The 22405-nt window shown below is 36.5% G+C and overlaps 1 protein-coding gene across 4 annotated transcripts in view; it reads left to right on the forward strand.

The window, feature by feature from the left end:
• Window positions 1-18289, forward strand: part of eml3 (EMAP like 3) — a 40293-nt gene extending 22004 nt beyond the window's left edge. For all 4 annotated transcript variants that reach the window (XM_061960006.2, XM_061960008.2, XM_072913253.1 and 1 more), the window contains 17 exons: window positions 647-767; window positions 842-991; window positions 1070-1139; window positions 1224-1334; window positions 3286-3381; window positions 6970-7104; window positions 7244-7382; window positions 7590-7741; window positions 9110-9235; window positions 9314-9445; window positions 9521-9588; window positions 9679-9767; window positions 9841-9938; window positions 11111-11198; window positions 11290-11388; window positions 11461-11591; window positions 17737-18289. In XM_061960006.2, the coding sequence (XP_061815990.2) occupies window positions 647-767; window positions 842-991; window positions 1070-1139; window positions 1224-1334; window positions 3286-3381; window positions 6970-7104; window positions 7244-7382; window positions 7590-7741; window positions 9110-9235; window positions 9314-9445; window positions 9521-9588; window positions 9679-9767; window positions 9841-9938; window positions 11111-11198; window positions 11290-11388; window positions 11461-11591; window positions 17737-17913 (1982 nt within the window). In that variant the 3' untranslated portion in view covers window positions 17914-18289. The remainder of the gene's footprint in view (window positions 1-646; window positions 768-841; window positions 992-1069; window positions 1140-1223; window positions 1335-3285; window positions 3382-6969; window positions 7105-7243; window positions 7383-7589; window positions 7742-9109; window positions 9236-9313; window positions 9446-9520; window positions 9589-9678; window positions 9768-9840; window positions 9939-11110; window positions 11199-11289; window positions 11389-11460; window positions 11592-17736) is intronic.
• Window positions 18290-22405: the final 4116 nt, after the last annotated feature.

Genomic DNA, 22405 nt, shown 5'->3' on the forward strand with positions numbered 1-22405 from the left:
TTTTCATATCCAAAAAGGAGTGGGAAGAAATTAAACTAATTTAGTTCCACCCATTATTCATAAATCAACTACTAGCTTTCTTGTCATTAACATCCACACAGTCTTTAAATAACTGGTTTTATTTTAATATATCATTAATAATCTTTACCTCACGTATAAAGACATTTTTAGCACAAACATACGTACGTATACACATATACTATATAGGCACATACATAAAGAACAAGTACTGAGTGACGGTAAAACCAACAAATAAATAAATAAATATCCAAACAATACAAATAATAATAATGTAAGCACCTTGTGATAGTTTAAAACAATCATTATTGTACATATTAAAAACAATGTCTTTGTATCACTTTTTAAACTGAACTATGGTTGGACGTTCTTTTAAACCCGCATTCAAAGTGTTCCATGATTTAACTCCACATATAGAAAAACACAAAGGCTTATTCGTTTCATGTCTATATTCTGTATTTTTAGTTTGGTAGATTTTGTATTTCAACAATATCTTTAAATTGTTCCTTTTATTTTCCCTTTCGTCAAAATGTTGTGATCTTTTACTATTTGTCCATTCACGGATTATTATTATGGATTACGCATTAGGTACATACAGGTTTGTGATACTCTGATGTTTGTTTTCCAGAACAGTCCATCAAAATGTTCATCCGGGGCCGTCCCATAACCATGTACATCCCTTCCAACATCCAGAATTACGAAGAGCTAAAGATGGAACCGCCCTCCGAGAGACTGGAGCTGGACTGGATGTATCCACAACTTAAAAGTTGACTGACATGCTGTACTAAAGTGAAGGGGTTCCACCTTGACCCTGTTGCAACAGCTATGGTTACCGGGGGCGGGACTGTCGTGCCAACCTGTACTTCCTCCCGACGGGCGAGGCGGTCTACTTCACCTCTTGCGTCATCGTCCTGTACCACATCAACAAGCGCACACAACGTCACTACCGCAAGCACACCGACTGTGTTCGCTGGTCAGTGGATGACAACATTCTTTTACTTGATGCCAGTGATTATTAGTTCTACCTACTCATACCTGTTTTTTCTCACAGTCTCACACTCCATCCTGATAAGGTGCGAATAGCGTCGGGCCAAACAGCAGGCGTGGACAAAGATGGCAAGGTTGCTGAAATGAAATCACTTCTGCCATTGATTTATGATCATCACAATGTTCTTTTCGATGACTTGTGTCATTGTGTCCTGTAGACCGTGCAGCAGTGTGTTCATATTTGGGACTCGACAACTTTGGTAACCCTGCAGCAGATCGGACTGGGAACTTTCCATAAAGGATTGGGATCTGTTGCCTTTTCCACGATGGTAAGGACAATCCAAACTTAAAAACATGAAACTATCACATTAGATACTGTAAGTATTTGACCTCCTCTGATTTTGTAGGATAGGCACAGTGCAGAATCTAAATAGTAGTTTTATTGTAACAGAGAGACAGAATTAAAAAAACAAAATCATCCTGAAAAAATAAAAACATTGTTTTTGAATGAAGGAATTACAGTAAGTATTTAACCCTAATAAAACATGACTGAGTATTTGGTGGAGAAACCCTTGTTAGCAAGCATATAGGTCAGATGTTTCTTGTAAGTTGGCCTGTATGGTTGCGAACATCTCAGAAGGGATTTTAGTAGGAGAAAAGCCCAAAGTCTAATTTTTTTCACCTCCATCAGGTTTTCCTGGTGGGGAAGTGGCTAGGGGCGTGGTTAATATGACATCACCGTATATATGACATAATAATTTTGATTTGCAAGGATGCATATATTTTCTTTAAAAAGGCTAAACAAATGTTTTATGTATATTCAAAGACACATATTAGTGGTATTAGTTATTAATAATACCATTAATTATATTAATATTAAAAAAAACAACGTATATCATCACAATCACAATCAGCTTTAACACAAAGAATTTGGCTTGGTAGACAGTGCTCTCTTTGTTCAATGCAGTTTCAACTGTTGCTTATTGTAAAAGGTAACACAGGGTACACTTTATTTTGCCCTCACTGAATGTTGCAATTTAGTTTGCCAAATATGTAAACAGTCATTTGAATTAGATTTGACAAAAAATACTTATGGTGTTTTGTTGATATTCTTCACAATAAAGTCACTGTAAAAATAAGCACACTAAATAAAGTACATTATATATACACATGAAGTGCACCTACATGTAGGAATCATGTTATATTTATATGATATATAATATAAACTACAAAATGGCACCGCCTGTCATTTCTTCTTTCACCTATTATGTGGTTTCCACTCCTGTCTACTCCTGCTAAATCTTGTATAGTCCCATTCATGTGATTATTTGTAGAAAACCTACTCCAATCCTGCATGATTTCCATGAAAAGCTCATGACCCATGGAATCCCCGCAAAAATGTCAGCCTCTAGTCCAGAGTGAAGGCGATTGATTGTTATCCTGTACTTCGTGGCGCAGTGGAAGAATGGCCGTGCGCGACCCGAGGGTCCCTGGTTCAATCCCCACCTAGTACCAACCTTGTCATGTCCGTTGTGTCCTGATCAAGACACTTCACCCTTGCTCCTGATGGGTGCTGGTTAGCGCCTTGCATGGCAGCTCCCTCCATCAGTGTGTGAATGGGTAAATGTGGAAGTAGTGTCAAAGCGCTTTGAGTACCTTGAAGGTAGAAAAGCGCTATACAAGTACAACCCATTTATCATTTATCATTCTTCAATTTATGAATAACTACGTTAATAGTAATCTCATTCTCAAAAAGCTTTTTGTTGATGGTAGTGTAGTCTATTCCAGTCTTGTGCAGTTCTACACTAGTTCATTAACAACTCTTTGGTCTTACCTCTTGTGATGTTGGAAAGGTTTAAACGAAAGAGACGGTTTCTGTGACAGTTGACTTGTCCACTTAATGAGTTGAGAGTATGTTTCTAAAGGAGCAGGACTAATTTGTGTGCTTCATACACACATGATTGGTTTGGGCGTCAAAATGCCTGCTTATTATTATTAGGGGATCAAATACTTGTTTTACTTAATCAAATACAAATTGATTTAAAACATTTATTTACTGTTATTTATTCTGAATTTGTGCTACATTATATCTCTCTGTGCTACAATAAACCTAACAAAACTATTCTGGACAGTCCATATGTCTGTAAGGAGCTAAACTTTCAAACAGATCAAATACCTTGATTTTCCAACCATACATGACTAAATAAACAAATTTGCGGCCTTTAGTCAATCACCTTAATGATGTAACCTTAGTATACACATCTTTTGTTTTGTTTTCAGGATTCTGGTGTTTTCCTTTGTGTGATTGATGACTCCAATGAACACATGTTGTCTGTATGGGACTGCACCAAAGGCACCAAGCAAGCGGAGGTCAAGGTAGAAGAGAAAAGTGGAAGCAAACTGCTATGTTCTCTGTTGCAATGTGATTTCATGTCTAGAAGAAGAACATACGTTTTCTTTCCGTGTATAAAGGCAGCTTGGTTCTGGACGGCCCAACGCTGACCCAGTGTATAAACATACAGGATGGTCCGAGTGGAACAAGATAATTATACCCGCCCCTCCCCTTTGGATCGCTTTGGGATAGTACATATGCCACCTTACAGAATGTGCATGAATGAGCTTTTTGTGTTTGAATGTAGCGTACATCTTGCACAATGGCGAGAAACATCTGCCAGACATGCTGAAAGCTTCATTAAGACTTAATAGAAGTTTTCTTTGGCCAGCTGCAACAACATGAAATAATGTAGGAAACATAGTAGACCTGCAGCCTTGTGCTTGGCGATGGTAATGCTTTACTTGATGTGCAACATGCTTAACAAAGTTACATTGAGGTACATCACATGTCAGAAAAGGAATGAGAAGAATCACAGTTTTTTTAATCCAACCTTTTTTCAATGTCTCAGCTTCTACTGCAAGGTTGTTTACTTCCTGTGCTTAGCATGTGCTATGTTAAAGGGGAACTGCACTTTTGCATATCATTCACAATCCTTATGTAAGACAAGCGCACACATATTTTTCTTATTTTATGCATTCTAAATAGTAAATAAATGAGAGCAATAGTCAGCTCACAATGGAGCCTGTGGAAGTCACTCTATTCCGCCTATAAAGCGCTTTAAAAAATTCCAAACACAATATACACACTGTAACTATATACAGTATGTAATGTAGTAACAGGCACATTCTTTTTAACATGTAATATTTTTTTATTTTGCTCATTTTAGGCATTCAGCAGTGCATTAATTTCACAAATATATCACAATGTTCACTTTTCCCTTCAGCAACATCACTGGTTACTACTACCGTAACTGCAGACATCATGAGAGCCAACAAACATAATGAAACATCACTTACTGTACATTATCTGCTCTCACTGTGATGCCAACTGTTATGATGTTGTTATATTCTCGTTTAGATGAAGAATGACTCAGAATCCTCACAAAGTAAAAAGGGGGATGGAACAAAGCTTCTTTTGGGGCCTTTTTTGCCATTTCTGAGTTTAAATTGTCTGTCAAAGATTACCAACTTCTCAGTTTGTCTACTTCATTTTACTATCCAGGGGAGAGGCATGATTTAATCTACAATACATTTTCACAAGCTTAATGCGAGAAAGCAGCTCACCAGCTGACGATGTCAATACAGCAGCATAAGGAATTTACCTCTCTCTGATAAATGTGCCGCTAAATTTAGGTCTTTAACGTTAGTGCTCATAATAAAAATATTGCGAATGCTTGGTTAATATTCAGGTCACAAAATCTAAATGGAGTATTGTTGGCACTTTTTAGATGGTTGTTTTGGGGGTTTTATGGCTGGAATAGACGCAATGACGTCATGGCTTCCATTATAAGCGGACCATTATTTATGTTTATTTACGTGTTAGAATGCATTATAAAAGACATATGTGTTCTTGTCTGGACTGTGAATTAAAGGCAACATTCCAAAACAAGTGCAATTGCCCTTTAAAGGATAAAGCTAAATTAATCTAGCTTGTAGAAAATGCATGATGCATGATAAATGACACACTATTAAATAAGCACAGGAGTACAACTGCCATAAAGAAGAGATATGATGGATAGGGAAATATTATAGATTAAACTAACAGAAACATTGTAATGAACAGATAGTATAATAATATCTATTTAAAAAATAATAACACTGTGGTTCAGCAATATTCCACCTTCTGCCTTTGTTATTTGTCTTTGCTCTTCCTCTCCCATTATAGTCGCCAGAGATGTACTTTATCCCTTATTACTGCGCTGGTCAAAAATATTTAGTAAAATGTCAATATAATTAATGAATCACATGGTGCAATATATGTAGTTTTACACAAACTTATTAGTACAGCACTTTCCTGCTATGTCTTTAATAAGTGCTTGAACAGAGCCATCAAATATACCATACACCTTAAAGCAATACGCAATGTACCATACACCTTAAAGCAATACGCAATGTACCATACACCTTAAAGCAATACGCACTTCAAAATGTATAAAACTAGTGCTGAGTGGAATTTGTATATAAATATACATGTTTATGTATATATATATATATATATATATATATATATATATATATATATATATATATATATAAAAATAAATATACAGTGTATATATATATATATATATATATATATATACATATACATATATATATACGTGTGTGTGTATGTATATACATATTTATATGTATATATATACATATATACATATGTGTATACTGTATGTATATACGTATATATGTATATGCATATATATGCGAATATATGTATATATGTGTATGTAATATACGTATATATGTATATATATATTTATTTACATATGTGTGTGTATATATGTATAAATATACATCTTTATTTATATATGTGTGTATATATATGTATATGTATATATATACACACACACACACACACACACACACACGCACACACACACACACACACACACACACACACACACTTATAACTACATTCACAAAGGGTCGAGGTTTAACACACAATCTCTAAAATTAAAATCTGTCAAGCTGACATGACCTAGTTAGAACAAACAGTCAACACATTACAACTTACGATATTCACAGATGAATGGACTCCTTCTTGCAGCAGGCCAACTTGCTAGAGTGGGTCTTGGGGATGACCAATCACACGTTAGCGTTTACAGAAAGCTAAGGATTTATTACTTTTCTATTATTTTTATTTTGTATATTTTTGAGAACCAGCATCCTCTGCAGTGGACATTTGATTTGATTTGTTTATTTTGTCCGCGTTACTAGATTTTTAAAAACCTACTGCCGGATAACTAGTGAAAGATCCCCTATATAGCGGCTTAATTGGGGCCCTGGGCAAAATTTTATTTGGAGGCTCTCCCCTGCATTACAATTTGTTCCCCACTTTTTTTCATTTTTCTGTGGAACGATTTTTATCCTTTTTAATCAAACTTGAACTTGATTTAATGCATGTTTTGTATTAAATTGTTTAATAATTATTTTTTACAGTGCAAATTAACAATTTAACATCATTAAAACTTAAAATTATAAACCAACTACAACGGGGATTTGAAACCAGTACCATCTGCTTTGCAAAATAAGCATTACTGTGTGCACAATGAGTGCCAAATTTCATATCAAGTGCGTGTTCTCCGTTTAGGGCAGGCCAGCTCTATGACAGCGCTTTAGTATTTTTAGAAATCTGCTTAAAAAATGTTAGTGTTTTCCGAATGTTTTAAACTAAACTCAAATGGCAGTGTTGTACACCATTGGGAAGCAAGTTGATGTTTGCTTTGTGCATGATTTCAATATTTGTGATGTAATAACTTGAAGGTTTGTGTGTTCTCTATATAAACCAGCATTATGGGTTATCATAACAGCTGCCCCCAGAGGAAAAGCTTGTATTTGTCCTCACATGATATTTGGTGTCAACACGGAGCTTTGTTTCATTGTCGGCTAATTTTTTTTTTGTTGTCTTTGAAGACCACTAACGAGGCAGTGTTTGCCGTTGAGTTCCACCCTGCTGACAGTACCAACATCATCACCTGTGGTAAATCCCACGTCCACTTCTGGACTCTGAGCTCGGGCCAGTTTACCAAGAAGCAAGGCATCTTTGGAGTAAGGCGCCTTTACGTCACTTTCACTTTTCTAACGGTGTGTTTGCACGTAAGATAAATACAGAAGTCAGAGCGCAAACAGAAGTGAAATTAAATTAATTGTTCCAATGGAACTAAGAAAGGTGTTGTTTTGTTTTCAGAAATACAAGAAGCCCAAGTTTATCCAGTGCTTTGTGTTTAGCCTGACTGGTGAGGTTCTGACTGGAGATTCGGAGGGAAACATCCTGACATGGGGCAAGTCTGCCGCAGATATCAAAACTCTTGGCAAAGGAGCCAAAGGTCAGTACTGGACCTAATATCCATTTAATCATTACAACTGAAGGCTGGGAAAGGGTGAAGAAGTGGTCAAAGACCAGGAAATTACTGAGAAGCCTACCCCACTACCCAGACTTGACGAAATGGAAGAAAATGGATGGATGTGTTGCCAATTATGTGTTTTTACTTCATTCACACAACACTTTGTGTCTGCTTTGCTCACATTTCTAGAAACCTTCCAGATTATGCGACAGACCAAAGCACACGAAGGGAGCGTGTTTACCCTATGCATTCTGAAGGGCGGTGCTGTGTTAAGTGGTGGGAGCAAAGACCACAAGATCACCCGCTGGAGCGCCGACCTTGCGCCCGAGCGAGAGTGTGAGGTGAACCTGAAAAATACAATAAAATAAAACCTGTGTGAAGTTGACTCCCCCCAAACTGGTCCCAATCGTTTGTGCTACGTTTGTGCTGCAAAAATGTTTGTTCATTTTTGCTGTTGCGGTTTTTAAGTTATTCTAAAATAAACTTTCTGACTAGTGATGTCATCCAGCTCCCTCACCTTGTCCAAATCACCCCAAACTTGTTCTATTAATTTGTGCTACGTTTGTGCTGAAAATGTGTTTGTCAAGCTTTTATAGTTATTAACGTTTTGTGATTCACCTGTGTGAAGGGGGCCCCCACACCTTGTTCAAATCTCCCCAAACTTGTCCCAATCATTTGTGCTACATTTGTGCTGGTTTGTATATATTTTGGACTGTTATAGTTTTTATGTTAACGTTTTATGGAGTGGGTTATTAGTCATAATCTGTTGGTGTGTGTGTGTGTGGGGGGGGTGGTTTAAACGTTAATTACTTAAAAACTACGACAATAGTTAAATAAATAAAATAACATTTCACAGCAAAAAAGTAGCACAAACGAATGAAACAAGTTTGGGGTGATTTGGACAAGGTGGTGGGGCTGGATGACATCACTAGTCCAAAAATGTTTTTTATAATACCTTAAAAAACGTAATGGCACTAACAAAATTTTTGCAGCACAAACGTTCGGGACTCATTTGTAAAAGTATTTAAAACATTTAAAGCAAAAATGGGGGGAGAAAAAACAAAAAAAAGCATAATGTAGCAAGAACAAATGTAAATGTTGGCACATATAACACAAATAATACTGTTTGTCTTGCACCCTATTAGAACGTTTGAAAAATGTAATTGATTTGCAGTTTTATCTCTAAATTATTAGCATATCCATGTTAGATTCGATTGCCTGGCAACTAACCTACTCAGTGGCCTACTGGTTAGAGTGTCCGCCCTGAGATCGGTAGGTTGTGAGTTCAAACCAGTCATACCAAAGACTATAAAAATGGGACCTATTACCACCCTGCTTTGCACTCAGCATCAAGGGTTGGAATTGGGGGTTAAATCACCAAAATGAATCCCGGGCACGGCCACCGCTGATGCTCACTGCTCTCCTCACCTCCCAGGCGGTGAACAAGGGGATGGGTCAAATGCAGAGGACAAATTTCACCACACCTAGTGTGTGTGTGACAATCATTGGTACTTTAACTTTAACTGACCAGTCTAGCCTCTCGCCCAAAATCAGCTGGGATAGGCTCCACTTTACTCGTGATCCCCTTAATGAGGATAAGCGGTATAGAAAATGTTGGATTAGCTTTTTAGGAAAATTACTCAAAATGTCTCTGATATAATTAATTGTTGCAGTATGTTAACAGAATTAATTAAAACTGTTTTGTCCAGATTCCGGAGAACTTCGGTGCGGCCCGCACCATTGCTGATATGGACGGCGAGGAACTGTTAGTGGGAACAACAAGAAACGCCATCCTCAGAGGCACCTTCTCTGAGGGATTTGTGGCCGTTGTGCAAGTACGCACATCACCTCACTATGTACTTTTGACCGAATGTTCAGCTAACAAGACTAGCTTGTCTCTGCTCATCTCTCAGGGTCATGTGGACGAGATGTGGGGACTGGCGACACATCCTTCCATCAACGTCTTCCTCTCCTGTGGCCATGACAGGCAGGTGTGTGTATGGAACACTGAGGAACACAAGCTGGACTGGTCCATCACCCTCGAGGTATGCAACACATTTTTTAGCTGTACAAATAAAAAGCCTGTATTACAAGACAATGTGGTCCTGTATGTTCTTCAGGACTATGGATTGTGTGCTGATTTCTGTCCAAATGGATCAGTGGTTTCAGTTGGCCTCAGCACAGGAAGGTAGCTTGGGCAAACATGTTCGGGCAGTAAAAGCTGTGTTAATTAACATGATTGCTAAGTGTGGTTTGGCTTTACTGTCGCCACCAACAGATGGGTGGTCCTGGACTTGCTGACGAGAGAGGTCATCGCTGATTTTGTTGACGGGAACGAGCAGCTGTCCGTCATGAGGTATTCCCCTGGTAAGACACTGACCCATTAGCTCGTCGGACAAAAGTCCAAACTACTTTGCAGTATTATAAAACATGTTTTCAGATGGCAGCTGTCTGGCTGTGGGCTCACATGACAACTTTATCTACATCTACAATGTGACAGAAAATGGTCGGCACTACACTCGCTTTGGGAGATGCAATGTAAGCGATATCATATTTGTAATTGTGGTTAACTACACATTTCATTTTATTGTATTTTTGTTGTATATTATTTGCTAGCACATATGTTGCTGGGTTTCAAATGGAATACTTCCATCAGTACATTTCAATAAGTACTGTGTACTGTCTGTTACTGTGCACTGCATGTTTAAATACTTCTCAGTGTGAATGCACTGAAAAGACTGGTGGCCAGATCTAATAAAAGTTTGCATATATATATATATATATATATATATATATATATATATATATATATATATATGTACAGTATGTATATAATATACTTATTTTGCTTTCGCAATTTGATTTATCAAGGCTAAAACTGTTCTGTGGTCACACGCCTGAAATGTTCATGCAAACTGGTACAGTTACACAGAAATAGCTGTGAGAAAGGAGGCGATCGATCGGCAAAGACAGACAATTGAGAGAGAGAATGTTCCGTCTGTGTGCGTGTCAACATATTTGAACTGTCAAAAAAAATAGACATCTAATCTATTCAGCAATATTATTTTATAATTTTATAGCTGCTGGGTGACTTAAGGGGCAGATCAAAACAAATTTGATGATTTGTTTTGGTGTCTGCTTGTGTTTTTAATGGTGTTTGTTTTTTTCAAATATTATTCTAATATTATTCTAATATTAAGGCTGTCAAAAATAACGAGTTAACTCATGTCACAACAAAATTATCGCATACACAAGTTAATCACACAATCTATTTTGACCGTACATGCTCCTCTACCTGAACTGCAGATAGTTACCTGAAATAAGGTGCAAGTTGTTATAAGGTCAGTGATGAGATCAGTGCATATATCAGTGCAAAGATGATTGAGGAGACTCCGACTGGTGTGCTCACTGGCAAATTTCCCTTCAAAATACACCCCAACGGGACTTTAGATAAAACTGTTACCTCCAGTAGTTTTGAGCCAATAAATGACCCGCATTTAAGTAAAACATTTTAAAAATGTTACCAGATGACATTCTGACAATAAAATTGCATTAGTGTCCAAATATTGGGATATTTTTTAAGTTGATTTAAATAATGCAAGTAAGTAATTAAACTGTGATTAATCATGATCAACCCAAAAGTAATCGCATTAAAAAAAAATAGCTGAACGTAGCATACTACTGTGATACGTTGATGTTTATCTCGTCAGGGCCACTCCAGCTTCATAACTCACTTGGATTGGTCCAAAGATGGGGGGTACATTATGTCGAATTCAGGCGACTACGAGATCCTCTACTGTAAGTGACGTCACTTGCATTTAAGTGCATGTTAGTGCAGTGTCATTGTGGTGTATGTTAAATAATGCAAGTGTTGCATTCTCTCTAACAGGGGACATTGCTGCAGGCTGCAAATTATTGAGGAATCGCTTTGAGAGCAAAGACAGGGAATGGGCCTCCTACACCTGCGTTCTGGGCTTCCATGTCATGGGTTAGAGATCAAAAAGGAGGAGCGGCACTGCTGTGAACGAGTTGAAAGTGACCTTTTGTTGTTCTGTTGCAGGTGTGTGGTTGGAGGGCTCTGACGGCACCGACATAAACGCGCTGTGTCGCTCTCACAGCGAGAGCATGGTGGCGGTGGCCGACGACTTCTGCAAAGTCCATCTCTTCAAGTACCCTTGTCCCAAACCTAAGGTAATGTACATGCCACGCTAATAGTTATAAGGTTGGGATTTAACATAACCAGGTGATTTTTAAACATAATATTAGACAAGAAAATAATTACATAAAATGGCAATAAAATTAATAAAATATTTATAATACTTTGTTATCTATAACCAGAGGTGGGTAGAGTCCCCAAAAATTGTACTCAAGTAAGAGTACTTTAGAATAGTATGACTCAAGTAAAAGTAGTCATCAAAATAATTAGAAGAAGTAAGTATTCCATGACAAAAATACTCAAATATTGAGTAACTTGTGAGTAACTTCTTATTTATTTAGAAGCTATTTCTTAAGGGTTATTAGACTAAATGTATAGGTAATGTGAGTGTGCATGTGTAAAACAAAAAATGATATCCAATTATTGCAGCATGTTTTCTCTAGTTGGAAGTGCATGGAATTATTGTAGTTTGAAATGTGAACATTTCTACTGACACAGATGACAGCACATGATATACATGTTCTTTTTACTAGTTTGAAAGTAATCATTGAAGAATTGTGCTGCCTTGTCTGACGTCGCTTTTTACAGTCTGTATGTTCCTTTGCACTAAATCAGTCTGATTTGCCAAATAATTACGTTTCTTCTCTTTTCACATCTACATGTGAAGTTCTAGTTTTCATGCTATTATCTCGAATGTGACTGTTGGCCATCTGCAGTGTGCCTCTCCTACACTAGCGAGTGATTGTACTCATTTCAGCTTGTTTAGCTATGTTAAATTGTAAATACAATAGAAGAGAGTGCTACATGCTAATAAGCTATAGCTAGTAATTTTCAAGCTCCAGATCTAACAGATAAGTACAAATTTCCACTGCTATGTAGTGTTGCTGGTAATATGTTAAAAAACACTTGTGGTTATTAGGATCATCAGAGACATACAAAAACATCGCTTTTTAGTCGACTGTTTTAGGAGGTTTATGTTCATCAATTGTCTCAAACCGCTGGTGTCATGTCACATAATTAAATTGTATAATTTTGGGAACATTCTGACACTTGTTCAACAAGTAGGTTTCTATTTTTTCCAGTGGCTTGTTATTCCAAGCCAGGGTCCGAAAAGCTGACATTGGATTGGCGAAACAGAGTCACGTGACAGTGCCTGCCGGAAGAAGGCTGGCTGAAAAATGAGTTTGTCTTCACAAGCCTTAATCAATAGAATATAAATAATTATGATATAAACATATGTAACGATCGGAAACTAATTTCATGTAACGGAGTAAAAGTGGCGTTTCTTCTTCACAAAAATACTCAAGTGTGTTACATCAAAACTACTCAGAGAAGTGCATTTTTTTCCAAAAAGTACTTAAGTAAATGTAACGGCGTAAATGTAACGCGTTACTACCTACCTCAGATGCAGGCTGTCTACACTGGAACACACTTAAGTAGGTCCTACTTAAGTCAACAACCTGTCTATGTCGACCAACTCATCAAATCTTTGTACACCGTGTTTTCATTATTACTAACAAGTGCCTGCTTAAGTTGACATCATCGGCCTGTTAACGTCAACATGTGTTGTAATCTTGTAAAGTTCATTGTTATTGCTGAGTAGCAGGAAAGAACAAAAGCAACATAACCACTGTCTATTACACAGCATTAGAATGTGCACACAGTGACTTCCTGTCCAGTGCAAAGTGAGCTTAAACAAAAAGCATGGCAGTATTAACCTGGGGCCGTATTCCTAAAGATTCTTAGTGCTCTTAATTGCCAAATTCTAAGAAAATTATTAGAATCATGATGTTTTCTTAGAATTTCCCTTACAAATGAACAGTAGGTCCTACTAAAGACAAAATCTATTCCTAAATAATCCAAGAGTTCCCCAGATGAAAAAATGGCGGACGAAAGAGGCAGGAGAGATATTCTCCAAACACTGGATGATAGTGAAATAATGAAATTCTACAGATAGGCTCTTGCAGGAATCATGTTTGGGGTTGATCTCATTAGAGATGCACTTACTTTTGCCACAATACAAAACCACCCGAAATGAAACCAACAATGGTTCTGAGAGGCCTGTCAGCAATTACAGACATTGATGAAAGCTCAGCTATTTTACCCTCGTAAATACTGAGTTGAGTTGAAATGTTGAAAGTGCAAAAATTACCAGCATGGCAATTAATATGAGCAAATAACTATCACTATGTGAATATTGTGCAAATCGGCAAAAGTGTTCACACATTTTGTTAGATAATTTTAAAGTATAGCTTACTATTTATTTAACAGATCGTTTATTTTATGTAAAATACAATTTACAATTACACAGTCTTCATAAGATTAGAATCTATGATTAAGTTTTATCAATTTGAGGCTCTATCCTTTGCAGATTATCATCAAAAGTATATTTTTATCTAGCTTTTAGGATCAACCAATCACAGCATTTCAAATGATGACTCAAACCTAGCAACTGGGTCAACCACACCTCCTCACTAAGATAGAACTTTCTCTCCATTCCTTGCTCAGAGTTATCTGAGAATGTTCTGGAATCACTCTGGAGCAAAGACTCTTTGCTCGGATTTTTTAGGTTAAAGGTGTTGTTAGCAACTTCCTCACAGTGACATTTTTTACAGCAAAAAATACAACCACAACGCCACCAGCTATTTTATGTTACCATTAGTGGTTTTACAAAACACATTTGTTTGACAATTGTCTGTAGTTTTTTCACAATTACAAAGTGTATGTAATAAAAAATGTTACCCGTCCGAATAAAATGATTGGTGTTTACGGTGGTCACTCACACTGTCTCATCAACAGCGTGAGCACGCACACAAAAGCAGACCAAGAGAAACAACAAACAATTTGAAGTCATATTGTTGTTATGATAGAATATACATCCAATGACAGCTAACGCTAGCTATCCAAATTGCTATTATTAGCCAAAAATTCCAAAGCAAATGTGCGTGCATGTGTTACGTACGTACGGAATTACATCATTATGTACGAGAAGCAGTAAGATAGACTGACCCTACATCCTCTTTTCCCCGGACAGTTCCTCTTTTGCGGGGCTGTCCGGGCGGAGTTTCTTAAATGCCTCAAATGTCCGGCATTTTGGGTTAAGGTTGCGTGTATTTTCAATGTACGTTCAGGGTTAAGAAGGGGTTAAAAACAAAACAAATTGTGAAGGTGTGCGCAGCAGCATTCGTGAGGGAGGAGCAGAGAGAGCGAGAGAGTTATGATAAACGCGCATGCGTCGCCAGGCTCTGCTTTTTATCCATAGATTTATCAGATTTAATTTTTTATTATTTATAGCAGAGGTGTCAAAGGTGTGCCCCGGAGGCCATTTTCGGCCCACAGCTAATGTTTTAAAGGCCCACGGCACATTCTAAAAATACTCTTAAAATAAACAAAAATATAACAAAAGTGAAATAAAAAAGCTTAAAGATGAAATGTAATTTAGAAAAAGTTGCAATGTTGACTAATTAAAACAAAGCTGTTTTTTTCTTTCAAACTGTCATTGCTCAAAACATAATATTGAATAAAATCAATGTTATTATGAATTATTGACCTGTCCAAGGTTCCGATTATGTCACATCAAATATTCCACTTTGAAAAATATTTTTGGTGGAAGATTTTGCATATTTTGTGTGTTTGCCATTAAAAACATAGTTTTGTTTGACAAAAAGGGCGGAAAATAAACAAACAAAAAAACAACATAAAAAAACTAAAACATTTTGAAATGAGGGATAGATCTGAAGTTGATGTAGACTCCAGATATTTAAGCATTAAATTTAAAATGTATGTATGCCCTGGCACACCATTATCATCATTTCATGTCCGAAGCAAAACACTTTTTACACTTTTATACTGAAATAAATACACCCACAACTTATTAAATAAAAACATAGAAAAAACTACAAGCAGTGGTAAAGTTCAGATCCATGAAGGAAAGAAGAAAGTGAATGAATGTTTATAACTGAATACATTTACATATGTATACAAATTTGTTTTCTTTTTTTAATCATTTTTTCTAATTAATTAAGTAACGTTTATGACAACCTTTTTCCAAAACACAATATAAAATGTGAGATATAACAGGATAATGCATACGTTTATAATTTTTTTTCAAAACGCTTACAAAAAAATGGGACCCCAAAAATTTACTGTGGGACCCCATTTTGAAAATTCCTAGCGCCAACACTGCTGTCAACAGAGGAGAAAAAATGCTTTATTTAAATAAATATATTATTTATAAAGCAAGTTCGAGTATCATTGGCAAATTTTCACCTAGTCCCGGCCTTGGCGTGCTGCCCGCCTTGGCACGCATATATGTGTCCTCTTTTTGGGATTTCAGAATATGGTCAGCCTACCGTAAGAGGGCGGGATATACTGTGTAAAATACATTGGAAAGTTGGCGCCATCTCGGCTTCTGTGTCAATGTTGCAAACAGCCCCTTTCCGTTAGGAGAGTATTCTTAGAATCTTTAGGAATATGGGCCCAGGATTCTACCACAGCAACTAACAAAATGCACACATTTAATTTTTTTCTATTTTAAATTGCTAGCCACCAGAAGGAAGATTTGAGCATGTTGCCTTTATTGTCATTGTGGTACACCGATATCACTGCAGCAGTTCTGTTGGATACGATTGTAAAATATCATACGATAACAGAACAATCTAAATATGAACATGCAAAAATGGTTGGAAACTACAGTATGTCAACAACACCATCAAAATGTTTTTACTATCGCCCATTCTTCTTGTGTCTCGGGTCAAAGTCACAAGTAAATGTGCAAGCAATGACTCATTTCGGTTATGTCGACAACCGCTTACTGTGGCTGGCTAACTGGCATCGACATTGTTGCGACCACATTCTGAGTGGTCGCTGAGATGTGAGCATGGATTAGTTCCAAGTTTGAATAAGGCACTGTTACTGATTAAATATGCTGAGATCCAGAGTGCAGTTGAGGTGATTTTAACAAAGTTAAATGTAAATGTTATGATCAAAAAGAATGCGTGTAGTAAAGCGGTCAACAAAAGTAGAGCAAGTCCGTTCGTTTCTCTCTCCTATTTCGTCCTCGACAGGTTGATGGACGGTGCCTAAATATTTCCTGAATTACGTGCTGTCACGGCCGAACCCTTTGCAGCACTAACTCTTCCGGAAGAGTTAGTGCTGCATAGGGTTCTGGGTATTTGTTCTGTTGTGTTTATGTTGTGTTACGGTGCGGATGTTCTCCCGAAATGTGTTTGTCATTCTTGTTTGGTGTGGATTCACAGTGTGGCGTATATTTCTAATAGTGTTAAAGTTGTTTATATCGCCACCCTCAGTGTAACCTGTATCGCTGTTGATCAAGTATGCGTTGCATTCACTTGTGTGTACGTGCAGAAGCCGCACATATCCCTGTGACTGGGCCAGCACTCGTTGGACTGAATGAAGATTTTCGGGAGGGGCACTGAAAATTTTGAGTCTCCCGGAAGGGTTGTCAAGTATGAGAGTTGTCAATTATGAGAATTAGCGGTGAATGCGGTGTTACCGCGGCACCGCCGATTACTGCGACGGGCCAGCTCGAGTGTTAATTTGATATCGCCTCAAGGGCCAAGTGAAATTACACGACGGGCCAAATTTGGCCCGCAGGCCAGAGTTTGACACCCATGATCTACAAAGATACAAAGAATTGATATTGCGACATCCAGTAGACACATTTAGAACAGCTGTTTCTTTTTTTCAAAAATTTCAAGTTAATTTTTATACTTTGCAAACTCATCCCACGGGCCGGATAAAACCTGTTCGCGGGCCTGATTCGGCCCTCGGGCCGTACGTTTGAAACCCCTGCTATGTCATGTGATTGCAACCCAGCTACTGCACTTGTATTAAGGTAATAACATATGCTTTATCAGTTTTACACAAAAATAATATCCAGGTTGTTTTATATATAACGTATTATCATAAATTGGATTAACCTTTTTACCAATTAAAAAATATCGGAATGCCCTTTCTCCCACATCCTTTGAGTTTCAGGAGACGCTTTGACAACTCTGCCTCTTGTCCCAGAACTAGTGCCCCTAATGTCAGACATCTTTCATTACGCCATGCATTACTTCCCTTTCATTATAACACCAAAAATAGTCTGACTGTAATAGTAGCCTTTGTGCTTTTTTCTGTATCCCCCTTCATGCCATCGTTATCTGCCCTCTACAGGCGCCCAGTCACAAGTACGAGGGCCACGGCAGCCATGTCACCAACGTGCGCTTCACCCACAGCGACTCCCACCTGCTCTCCATGGGTGGCAAGGACACGAGCATTTTCCAATGGAGGGTGATCCGGCCGACCTCTGCCTCCTCCACCGCCTCCTCTGAACCTTCCAGCAGCAGCTAAAGAATGACAGCAGCAATTAAAAAGCAGAAGTAGAGCGGCATACATGAAACCATTGGACAAGTGTCACATGTGGAGAAGGACTAACATCTATATAAAATGCTGGTGAAACTAAAACTAAATGCAAAATGTGACTATTAAGAGAACATTCCTGGGTTTTTATAATGCTCTGTGGTGGTGTATGACACTGTAATTGATGTGGGTTTACTATATTGCTACTATGTTGTATGTGTTAAACTATTTGTTGGCTGTAAGCTGCCTTTATGCTTACATCAGTGGTGTCCAAAGTGTGGCCCGGGCGTCATTTTTGGCCCGCAGCCCGTTTGGCCCTCAGCACTTTCTGAAAATAAAATAAATTCATTATCAATGAGATATATTATTAGATACTACACTAATTTGCTTTGTCAACTATAACATCAAAAACTAAAAGGTCTGTTTTGTTAAAATAGCTTAGCTTATATTGTCTTTCGTAGGCCTGTTTTTGTATCTTTATTACACAAAATGTGTCCGTGCCCACTTTAATTCCTTTAATTTTCTTCCGTATAGAAGGTGTACACTGTGACAAAAAATACATCAAGGCGGTTCTCACTGTAGGCCGCAGAGGGCAGAGTTTTTAAGTATTCAGTACAGTGAAATGTTGCATTGTGCCTCTGGAGTCGCTAGTAGGCAGTGTTGCATCACAAAAGTGATGTGGAGCTGACCCTAAAATAGCAACTGGACAAATGTGCCTTTAAACGTGGTCAAAACTGTTTAAAAACAAGGTTATACTTTGTAAATGTATAACATGTATTGACACACTCCAGTGTAGGGGTGTCCACAGTGTGTCGCGGGGGCCATTTGCGGCCTGCACCTAATGTTTTGATGACCTGCGGCAAATTCTAAAAATACTATCAAAACACAAGATAAAAAAAAGTGAAAATAAAAGAGCATACAAGTGAGATGTAACAAGAAAAATTTGCAATTTTGACTGTAATAACACAAAGCAGCTATGTAGGCTGTTTTTTTCTTTAAAGCTGTCATTGCTCAAAAAGAATATGGAATAAAAAGCAATGTTGTTGTGAGTTGTTGACCAGTTCAAAGCTCCAATTACTTCACATCAAATATTTCACATTGAAATATATTTGGGGAAAATATTGCATATTTTGTGTGTTTGACATGTAAAAAAACAAAGGTTTTTCTTTGACAAAAAGGGCAAAACAAACACAAAAAAATATGGCAAACATAATAAAAAAAACTTATAATCGACAGATCGGAAGTTGCTATAGAGACTTAAGCATTGAAAGTTTGAAAAATACTTATTTTCAACACTTTTTAAGTGGGGCCTCTTTGGATCGCCAAGAATTTTATTGATGCTTTTTTTTTTTTTTTACTCATTGCTCAAATATAATAATAAATTGAAACCATTGTTATGAAAAATTGACCTGTTTTCGGGCTCCAATTACTTCACATCAAACATTCCACTTTAAACATTTTTGAGGAAAAATATTGCATTGTTTGTGTTTTTACCATAAAAACAGGGTTTTGACAAATAGGGCATAAAACATAGTAGAAACAACTTTAGTGTTTGCCCTGAAACTGGAAGGTTGTGAGTTCAAACCCTGGCCGAGTCATACCAAAGACTATACAAATGGGACTCATTGCCTCCCTGCTTGGCACTCAGCATCAAGGGTTGGAATTGGGGGTTAAATCACCAAAATGATTCCCGAGCGCGGCCACCGCTGCTGCTCACTGCTCCCCTCACCTACCAGGGGGTGAACATGAGGATGGGTCAAATGCAGAGGATCATTTCACCACACCTAGTGTGTGTGTGTGTGACTATCGTTGGGACTTTAACTTTTAACTTCATATTGACAGATAGACCTGAAGCAGTGGTTGTCAAACTTGTTTCACCAAGTACCACCTCATTTGTACTTGGTGTTAATGACCAACATTAAAATACAGTAGCACAATAGGTCTAAATACTTACTAAAACAAGTCAGAGGTTATATTTACCAAGTATATTTAATATTTTTTGGCCACTATAACATTACACACAGTTTGCACAGTAACACTGTGGTTGAATATTTAATTAAGTGATTATTTGGCATACCACATATCCCATTTTAAGAATCACTGATCTTGAGATTTAAACGTTGAATAAAAGTGTTTTAATATATTTTTGTATTTATTTTTTAACATTTTTATGACTAAGACGTTCCGAGTACCCAGGACCAACCAAACCTTAACCTCTTAAGGCCCAAGCTGTTTGTTTACATGATTTTTTTGCTATTTGGGCTTATTGGACCCTAATTAGAATAAAAACTAAAAATCATCTTTTTATATGATGTACTTAGTCCATAAGTAACAAACATGTACTTCATGTGTAGTGACATGCTAATTTTTATTTTTACACTTTTTTCCCCCAAATTCCATTGTATGTTATACTCTTCTGACACCAACAGATAGCAGTATAAGTGTCTATATGCCGGCATAAGACCCCAATTCAGTAGTGTACACAATTTTGGAAATAAGAGCTAAAAGGTGCTGTCCACGCATGTGGCCACTAAGGCCTTTAGAGGTGAAAATATATATATATATATATATATATATATATATATATATATATATATATATATATATATATATATGTATATATGTATATATATATATATATATATATATATATATATATATATATATATATATATATATATATGTATATATTGTATTGGTTTTGAAAATGAAAAATATCTAAATGACCCCCGCACGCTCTAGATTTCAACGTTTGCTCTAGTTCAGGGGTCCCCAAACTTTTTGACTCCGGGGGCCGCATTGGGGTAAAACAATTTGGCTGGGGGCCGCGCTATATATATATCCATCCATCCATCCATTTTCTACCGCTTATTCCCTTTGGGGTCGCGGGGGCCGCTGGAGCCTATCTCAGCTACAATCGGGCGGAAGGCGGGGTACACCCTGGACAAGTCGCCACCTCATCGCAGGGCCAACACAGATAGACAGACATATATATATATATATATATATATATATATATATATATATATATATATATATATATATATATATATATATATATATATATATATATATATATATGTATGTGTGTGTGTGTGTGTATATATATATATATATACAGTACATATATATTATATGTAAATGTGTATATATGTGTGTGTATATATGTATATGTCCATGTATGTATATATATATATGTATATGTGTATATATGTATATATATATGTATATGTGTATAAATGTGTATTTTTGTATATATGTGTATATATGTATATGTGTCTATATGTGTGTGTATATATATGTGTATATATATATATATATATATATATATATATATATATATATATATATATATATATATATATATATATATATACACACAGGTAAAAGCCAGTAAATTAGAATATTTTGAAAAACTTGATTTATTTCAGTAATTGCATTCAAAAGGTGTAACTTGTAAATTATATGTATTCATTGCACACAGACTGATGCATTCAAATGTTTATTTCATTTAATTTTGATGATTTGAAGTGGCAACAAATGAAAATTTGAGGCAAAAGGAGCTCCAACCAAGTATTGAGTATTGTACATGCTCATATTTTTCATTTTCATACTTTTCAGTTGGCCAACATTTCTAAAAATCCCTTTTTTGTATTAGCCTTAATTAATATTCTAATTTTGTGACACACGGAATTTTGGATTTTCATTTGTTGCCACTTCAAATCATCAAAATTAAATGAAATAAACATTTGAATGCATCAGTCTGTGTGCAATGAATAAATATAATGTACAAGTTACACCTTTTGAATGCAATTACTGAAATAAATCAAGTTTTTCAAAATATTCTAATTTACTGGCTTTTACCTGTATATGTATATGTGTATAAATGTGTATTTTTGTATATATGTGTATATATGTATATGTGTCTATATGTGTGTGTGTGTATATATATATATATATATATATATATATATATATATATATATATATATATATATATATATATATATATATATATATATATATATATGTATTCATACATATATATTCCTCGCGCACTAATTGACTTAAAGAGCGCACTTGCTGCATGTCACGTTATCGATGGTAAAATGCATTTTTAGACAATATGATTTGCCTGAGTGGCTAGGAGACGGTAGAAAATGGACTAGTAAGGACAAATTTAAAAAGAAATAATAATACCAAAAAAAAATATATATATATATTTTTTTTTTTTTTTAACTTGGGACTTCCTGCGGGCCGGATTTTGGACGCTGGGGGCCGTAGTTTGGGGACCCCTGCTCTAGTTGAACAATTTTTAAAATTGGTTATAATTCCTTCCTTTTAGGTCTTTACCGATTGTTAATGTGACGCAATTATATTGTATTATACTGCTGTTTAAGAGCCTTCCAGCAAGTTCATAAGTGTTGTCTTAAAAAACATAACATACCGCTTCTTTGAGCAGCTCGATCATTTCCGGAACTTG

This window comes from Nerophis lumbriciformis, linkage group LG05 (assembly GCF_033978685.3).
Source record: "Nerophis lumbriciformis linkage group LG05, RoL_Nlum_v2.1, whole genome shotgun sequence".
Taxonomy (NCBI): Eukaryota; Metazoa; Chordata; class Actinopteri; order Syngnathiformes; family Syngnathidae; genus Nerophis; species Nerophis lumbriciformis.